This window comes from Pseudonaja textilis, chromosome 12, assembly GCF_049901715.1.
Source record: "Pseudonaja textilis isolate UNSWEBS1 chromosome 12, rPseTex1.2, whole genome shotgun sequence".
Classification (NCBI taxonomy): Eukaryota; Metazoa; Chordata; class Lepidosauria; order Squamata; family Elapidae; genus Pseudonaja; species Pseudonaja textilis.
The window spans coordinates 8,562,709-8,570,976 of NC_142001.1; the positions used below are offsets into that span (position 1 = coordinate 8,562,709).

At 43.2% G+C, this 8,268-nt stretch overlaps 1 protein-coding gene across 3 annotated transcripts; it reads left to right on the forward strand.

The window, feature by feature from the left end:
* Nucleotides 1-465: 465 nt before the first annotated feature.
* On the forward strand, nucleotides 466-8,040 carry LOC113437856 (putative P2Y purinoceptor 10). Of its 3 annotated transcripts, none has more exons than XR_015745051.1 (2): nucleotides 466-722; nucleotides 1,514-6,309. XR_015745051.1 is itself a non-coding variant. In XM_026703038.2 (2 exons), exon 2 carries the CDS (start codon nucleotides 6,892-6,894, stop codon nucleotides 8,008-8,010), a length of 1,119 nt encoding a protein of 372 aa, XP_026558823.1. In that variant the 5' UTR covers nucleotides 466-722; nucleotides 6,841-6,891; the 3' UTR covers nucleotides 8,011-8,040. The 3 variants fall into 3 exon arrangements, 2 of the variants coding, with proteins under 2 accessions (XP_026558823.1, XP_087797082.1); XM_026703038.2 differs by lacking the exon at nucleotides 1,514-6,309 and adding an exon at nucleotides 6,841-8,040; XM_087940956.1 differs by lacking the exon at nucleotides 1,514-6,309 and adding an exon at nucleotides 6,870-8,040.
* Nucleotides 8,041-8,268: the final 228 nt, after the last annotated feature.

Genomic DNA, 8,268 nt, shown 5'->3' on the forward strand with positions numbered 1-8,268 from the left:
CTTTAAACGTTTTTGCTAATTTTGCAGGCGCTAAGTGCCATCTATAAAACATCTTAAACAAGTTCTCTTTATATGCTGTCGATATTGTCAATTTATAACTGACACATATTTATGAAATGGGGGGACATTCACTTAACAACTGTCTCGCTTAGCGACATAAATTTTGGGCTCAGTTGTGATTGTAAGTCAAGAAATATCTATATTTTACTGTTGTGTTATATTTTTGACATGGTCATAACACTAATCAATCAATAAACTATTCCTTCTTGTGCTTTCTTTCTGCACTTCTGAGTTTTGTTTTGTTTTGTTCTCTTTCCCCTGATTTTGCACTAAAAAGTTAAAGAAATAAAGCTAATAGGCAGATACGGCCCACTTGGACGCTGTGTGAGGAAGTGGGCAGTTTTTCAAGGCCACACTATTCATTGTGATGTCATCTGTTGTTTTGGCATCTCTCCAGAAAGCGGTGGCTGTATTTTAAGTGGAGCAGAGAAACAGAGAGCCAGAATTTCCTTCCGTACAGTCACAAATCTGGACCTTCACTCGTCTTTCTGAAAGAACATTTCAAGACCACCTTCAGCCTTCGAGATTAGGTTGAAACTGCATGAGAAATCTTGTGACTGAAATGAGGGGAACATCAATGTTCAAAGGAAGCTTCTGCGGCTTTCCATGGTTTATGCCTTTCTGTGGTCATCATCTCTAGAAGGAATGCAAACTGCTATGAGGTAAGGCTGTTTTCCTAAAATCTGGAGTGGGGAGGGGGGAAACCTGCAAAATGGGACACCCTTATATCCAGATTTCAAAGTGAATTTGCATGAAAGAATTCAGTTATGGAATATACAGAAACGGGTTTCAGGCACTTCTGAATGCTTTGCGAATTAGCCCCACCTTTAAATAATTGCACTCGTATCATAGATGTAAAGAGAAAAACAAGGTTTTCTTGCCGAGGAAAATCAATTCAGCAGCGAGGCTCAGTTCTTTTCTTCAGAAAGACTGCCTGTTTTAGTAACTGCCACATTTCACTCTTTAACTTCAAAATATCTTGTTTTATATCACTGTAATCATTAAGATCTCTTTCAGTTTTTTTCTAATGGGTGGAAAAAAAGCACTTAACCAAATAAAAGAGAAACCTTTACCAAATCGTTAGAAAGATTTCCATCCCTTCCTTTGTTGGACTGAATAGCTAATTGTGACACCTGAAAGGAAAATGACATTTATTCTAGAAACAATCAGAGTCAAATTCCGGTTTATTCCTTTCTTGGCAGCCAGTGTTAATTTAAACTTTGGGCATGTGTGTCTGTGAGCATCTAAGGCAGGGGTCCCCAAACCTGGCAACTTTATGACTTGTATCCGGATGGAGAATTCTGGGAGTCCACAAATCTTAAAGTTGCCAAGTTTGGGGACCTCTGATCTAACGTCTACCAGATTTGGGGTGCAAAAATTGCAGAAGAAAATATTAGACAACTCTAAAATGAAACAAATGTTAAGAGTATTCTCTTCTCCCCTTCTCCTTTAGTGGCTGTCTGGATTTTTTTTGTAGTCCGGGTGTGGTTTCTTTGCCCTAAGACTTCTCATTCTTGCAAGGTTGATCCCTGAGGATAACAGCCTTAAGTAAAAAATACCACAAGCCATACTGCTTTGATCTCCTAAATTCAAATGCTCCAGGAGCTGCTGTATCGTTGGAATATCTCCCACAGCTTGCTTCTTCCTCAAATGTGCAAAAATGGCACTTCTGAGTATGCTCTTTTTTTTTTCTTTTGAGTTTCTTTTGCTCTGGAATGATCAAGGAGTCTGAAAGTACCCGGAAATACTACAGAGTTAGGACTTTTTCTCCTGTGAACCAGCAAAAAAAAAAAATTATGGCATGTACTTTGGGGCACCTTCGCTGCTGATGCTCATTTTGCCTTTGTAATGAGCTGTAGAGAGTGTAGAAGGACAGAGGCAAGAACTGTTTCCATGGCAATCATCAGATAAACGTGGCTTAGGCTCTAGATCAAGAAAGTGGTTTGCGCTTTGGAAAGCACCCTATTACTCTTAATTCTCATCAAGAGTAAAGAAAGAAGAAGGAATTCAGACTTACAAGACGTTGTTACTGTAGTAATTCTGATAAACCCCAAAGGCAACTGAACTGTTTGAGGTTTTTTTCCTTGAAAATCTTTCATTTCTCATCCATTCTGAACTGAAGAAGTTTCTTGGATAAGAAGCGAAACGTTTTTAAAGAAAAAAACCCCAAGGAAGTTCTATTCCCTCTTGAAAAAAAGGCACCTTTGGGACAACCATGAACTGGTTGATTGAGAATCTCCATAAACATTTCTTCTGATAAATGTAGTTTTAGACTCAAAAATCTTTCCTTGCGTGCTTGCTTAGATAGAAATTGCACTGTTTTATGAGTTCTGAGTTTAGGTCAAGGTCCACCAAGTTCCCATCGTTTTCCTGGAAGGGGAGTCATGTTTTGTTTTTGTTTTCTTGGAGGAAGGGGTACATGACTGTTTATTTACATATTTTTGGAAAGGATCATAACCCCACATTGCGGAAGAGAAGTTCTCTCCCAGAGCAGGCATGTAGGGGAAAAGGCCCTACAAATGGTACAATGGAAAACATCCCATTGCTAAAAATATAAACAAATGAAAACCATCCGTAGAACTTTCAAAGCTAAAACAGCAGCTTGGAAACATCAGAATGTTGGGCTATCAACCAGGAAAGGGGTGGATGACCTTTAAGTTAAATAATCATTAAGCCAACACCCAACTTTGGCTACTTTCCTCTAGAAGGGTTTGGATGAATCAGCAGTAAGAGGAAGAAAAGGAACAGGGGGACATGTTGAACCATTAGATTCCTCTCCCATACACACATAGCAGCTGAGATATGAAAGTATAAAAGTAAACAAACAGACCCAAAATAGAAATGGATCGACTTAGATGATTTCAACAAATACTATGTGAAGAACCTCTGTTTCCAGTTGCATATTATTTTATTTATTAAATTTATATGGCCAACCATCTCATTTGCCCGGGACTCTGGGCAGCATGCATTGTTAAAACACAAAGAAAACCCAAGTTTTTGACCACTAATAAACAAATGTTTAAAAAGTCAAAAGCTGCATTTAAAATTGCAATAATGAAAAGACAGAGGATGGTGCACTTGAACTATATATAATATAACCATTTAATAGTCTCCATACTTCCTTCGTATTCCCAGATCTGATGATACATCCAAGTTTTGACGGTCTTCTGAAAGGCTGGAGGATTTTTTAATTTATTTGTGTCAGACGCATCAATAAAATTTAAAATTTTAAACGTAGGTATAAATACAAACAGACGGGCATGTTGATTCAGTGGTTAAAGACGCTGAGTTCGTTAGTTGGAAAGGATTGAGACTTGAGTGTTGCATGATGGAGGGAGTTCCCGTTCCTTGCTCCAGCTCCTGCCCACTAGCAGTTCGAAAGCATGAAAGTGTGAGTAGATAAATAGGTACCAATTTGGTGGGAAGGCAACGGCGTTTTGTGCACTTGGGAATACAGTCATGCTGGCCACGACCACGGAAAGCATCTTTGGACAACGTTGGCTCTCTTGGCTAGGAAACGGAGATGAGCACTGCCCTTTAAAGATGGACATGATTGGACAGGGGAAACCTTTACCTTTCTAAATACAGACATAAGAGCATGAACTTTAAAATGTGTAAAAGCCTAATTTAGGTGGTGTTTGCCCAGAAACGCGCAACGTTGATTGCATTCTGTTGCATTGTTATGAGGCTCCCAAGAGTACATTGAGCAGGGCAGATAGGACAGGTTTGTGGTAGCCTACAAATCTCCCTATTCACAGTAGGCAGAAGTCACCAAATGTCCCCATTTATTCAAGGTATCTTTTGATCTTGCTGTTCCTGTGCACGATCCAGTGGTGAGATTCTACCAGTTTCCCTACCGGTTTGCTGATCGCGCACTTCACGTTTGTGAAGTGTAAAGTGCTCATGTAATGCACGCATGCAATTTTCCAAACACCCGCTGAGGCACCAATCTGCCTCACCAATCAGCTGAGAGGATAAAGAACAGAAAAGCGCACGGGCAGGTGGGAGGGCTGATCTTGTGCTTTTCTCTTCTTTCTCCTCTCAGCTGATCGTCGTAGTTTATTTTTATTATCAGTTCAGCCATTCAGTTGAACTGGGCCAAACCAGTAGCATTTCACCCCTGGCATAATCTATTTAGTGATTTCCAAATTTCCCAGTTTGCATCATGGCCAGATGCTGTCCATGTTCTGGCAGGGTAGGGACCACTCATACTTTGGGGGGGAAATAGTGTGCCAGAGAGGGAGGACATGGCAAGGAAAGTTTCTCTTTCTTAATCATGCCAAATGAAGTTCCTTGGCCTATGGGAAGGGCAACTTGTCCTTCAGCCAGGCCTATGGGAAGGGCAAAATGTCACTGGGGAGAAGACTAGAAGACCTCTGGGGTCCTTTCCAACTCTACTATTCTGTATTCTAGAGGCAGGCACACAAATACAGGTAGTCCTTGACTTATAACCATTCATTTAGTGACCTGAAGATGAGTGATAATTTCCCAGCTGCCAATATTGAGCTATGCAGCTTGCCTGGAGTGAAACAGGTAAAAAAACTAGGCATACATTTATATTTTATATTTTGTATCTTTATCTCTTGTGTTTTGATTGAAATATGATGTGAGCATGCCGTAGGATATATAATAATAATCTCATTTAAGCAGGAAAGCGGAAAGAAATTGGAGCTTTTCAGTGGCAAAGGAGGGTCTGAGAAGTTTCTGCTGGCTTCTGTTGAGAGTTTGCTTTCCATATTCACAGTTAAAGTATCCCCAGGAGGAAAAATCATTACAGCAGCTTAGAATCAGCAGACAGGAAGGAAGAGAACTCATTCAAAGCTGGCTCATCTGGAAATGAATGGCCGTGCCTCCCATTCATGTCAATCCACCCCTTGACATAGAGCAGGATTTAAACTCCCTGGTTAAAAATAATTATAACTTAGGTTCCTTTTCCTATGTTAGTCACTCTTTCCCTTCCTCCGTGTGATTTAATCCATGGAGCCTGCAGAAGCAAAGAAGCCAGAAAACTGCACCTTCAAAACAAAATTGGGTAAGCATTATAGCTTTCTCGATTTTCAGATATCTTGGATTCCAACTTGCGGTATAATATGAAGATCCCAGCTAGCTTGGGAGATTGTAATAAGGTATGTCTGGCTCAGGGGTGGGATTCTCCTGGTTCAGACCAGTTTGGGGGAACCTCTAGCTCCGACGATCAGCTGTTGAGTGAACCAGTTCTCTCCAACAATCAGAATTGCTCCCACCTGCCCCTGCGCTGTACTTACCAATATAAGCTGATTCGTGCAGCAAAGCGGATCACTGCATCTTAGCTGTGTTACTCCCTAGAAGTAACATAGAAGGTAAGTAATTTTGAAAGCTGCATACACGTGCAAAGCATGTAATCACCGAACCGGTTGTTAAACTGGGAGGATCCCACCCCTGGTCTCGCTGATGGTGTAAGGATAATGTCAGCTGCCACCTTATGCTTCCTTGTGCTTCACTGCTATGCAGTGATAGACTGCCATGAACCATAGGGAGTGGTGATGAAGGTGGCAAGGCTTGGGGAAAATGAAAGTAAATTCTGCATTTCCTGAAGACGCTGCCTCAAGATCACCCAGATGGAAGAAGGAGGGAGCCATGTACCAAACCACACTTGGACTGACTGTTATGAAAGCATCTTACCTGAACCTATTTGGTTACAATGGGGTGGATAATGAGAGATAATTAAGGGAGGGAAAGTAAAACTTTGAGATTTTGGTGCATGAGTCTCAGTTCTGGCTTTGTAATACTGTAATACAGTTGACTTCTAATAAAAACCATACCTGTTTCAACAAATGGAGCCAGGGATCATTTCTATTCAGAGGTTTAAGTTGTAGCAGGTCTGACAGAGTCCTGCCTTTGGACTAGAAGACCTCCAAGGTTCCTTCTAGCCCTAGGATTCTATGTTTCTTTTAGGTACCATATGATTTGACCAAGGGACGCGGTGGCTCAGCGGCTAAGACACTAAGCTTGTGATCAGAAAGGTTGGCAGTTCGGCAGTTTGAATCCTTAGCACCGCGTAATGGAGTGAGCTCCCGTTACTTGTCCCAGCTTCTGCCAACCTAGCAGTTCGAAAGCATGTAAAAATGCAATTAGAGAAATAGGGACCCCTTTGGTAGGAAGGGAACTGCGTTCCGTGCGCCTTCAGCATTTAGTCATGCCAGCCACATGACCATGGAGACGTCTTCGGACAGCGCTGGCTCTTCAGCTTTGTAACGGAGTTGAGCAATACCCCCTAGAGCTGGAAAGGACTACATGTTTGTGTGAGGGGAACCTTTACTTTTATGATCTGACCAATAAATTTGGTATGTGTGGTTCAAGGCTTCCTTTCTCACTGTCACCTATGTCAGCTTTGGAAGCCATATTGAGATTCATTGCTTCCACGCTGCCACAATGGAGCCTGAGAAAGTGAGAGAAGGGAATTCATTGGAGTATATCTAGTTAGACAAAATAAAATTCTTTTGCTGGTTCAAGGTCAGGCCGTGTTGCGCATAGTGAGAGGATGGATGGTGATTGGGCCATGTGATGTGATGATGGGTGCAGGGGATGGATTTGTAGTTTTTACTTGTTGTAAGGAAGCCTGGAACTTTCAGATTCAGGATTCCACAGACGTGCCAGTTACTATCCAAATAAAAGGAACTTTTGAGAAGATGTCTGCCTCGGAGCTATTGGTTGGAATGGGGGGGTTACTGGAATGCTGACCAATCTGCCTTTCCGTAGAAGGAAATAAGTGTTTGCCTCTGTTTTTCCTGTCCTTCACAGGGATCTTTTCGTCCGCCCACTGTGTTCAGGAAGTCAACTGACCGGCCCAAGATGCCGGCTGACAATTCTTCTGAAAACTGTTCTGATCCTTCCATGGGTTTCCAGGCCTCCTTATATGCAGCAACTTACGTGATTATATTCATCCCCGGTCTGGTGGGCAACAGCCTTGCTCTGTGGGTTTTGTGTTGCTTTATGAGGAGGGAAAGCAAAGCGGTCGTCTTCATGATGAATTTGGCCGTGGCTGATCTGGCTCATGTCCTCTCCTTGCCCTTGAGGATGTACTACTATATCAACCACACGTGGCCCTTTGGGAGCTTCCTCTGCCAATCCTGCTTCTACCTGAAGTACTTCAACATGTACGCCAGCATTTGCTTTCTCACCTGCATCAGCATCCAGAGGTATCTCTTTCTCCTTCATCCTTTCCGAACCAAGAGCTGGAACTACAGGCACGACGTCGCTGTCAGTGCCATCGTCTGGATCGTGGTGGGGGCTGCTTGCTTGCCCCTCCCCATCCTGAGAAGCCCGAGCTTAACCAACAATGCCAATACCTGCTTTGCCGACCTTGGAGTGAAGCAGCTAACGCGGGGAGCCTCTGTGACGCTGATGGTGGTAGCCGAAATCTCTGGGTTCCTGCTGCCTCTTGCAATCATTCTTTACTGCACGTGGAAGATGAGACAGTCACTGCGGGATTCTCATGCTCCGTTGCAGCAGGCCGACGAGAGGCGGAAAGCTTGGCGCCTGATCCTGGGCTGCGCGGCCGTCTTCTTCATCTGCTTCACCCCCTACCACGTCAACCTCCCGATCTTTATGATGGTCAAACAAGGTGTCTTTGGAAGCTGCCTGGTCCATCGCCGCGTCCTGAACATCCACACCGTTTCTTTGTGCCTTGCAAGCCTCAATTGCTGCTTGGATCCAATTCTCTACTATTTCATGACGTCAGAATTTCAGCAAAGGCTGTTCCGACACAACGGGGCTGCCTTCCTGCAGCGGTTCGTCCACTTAGACAACAGCAGGGCTGTTAGACAACACTTAGACAACAGCACTTCCACCGCCAAGGAGGACAACGAGGAGGATGGGAAGAGAAGTGAGAATGTTTTAATGGCCTATTTTCGACCCTTTCGGCCTCAAAGACTTGAAAATGAGAGCACGGTGCCCACTCTGTCTCCTTAGCTAATAAATGATGCCTAGGGGTCCACATCAGATGAGCTCCTGTCATTTGATTCCTTGCATTTTGATGATTCTCGGCTGGCTATATCAGTGGTGGGATTCAATTATTATTTTTTTTACTATCGGTTCTGTGGGCATGGCTTGGTGGGCATGGCTACATGTTATATGACTGGGGGTCAAAAGATAGAAACTCACTTTCTGGAGCAGAGGGTTGGACTAGATGACCTCCAGGCACCTTCCAGTCCTGGTTTCTTGTGCTGT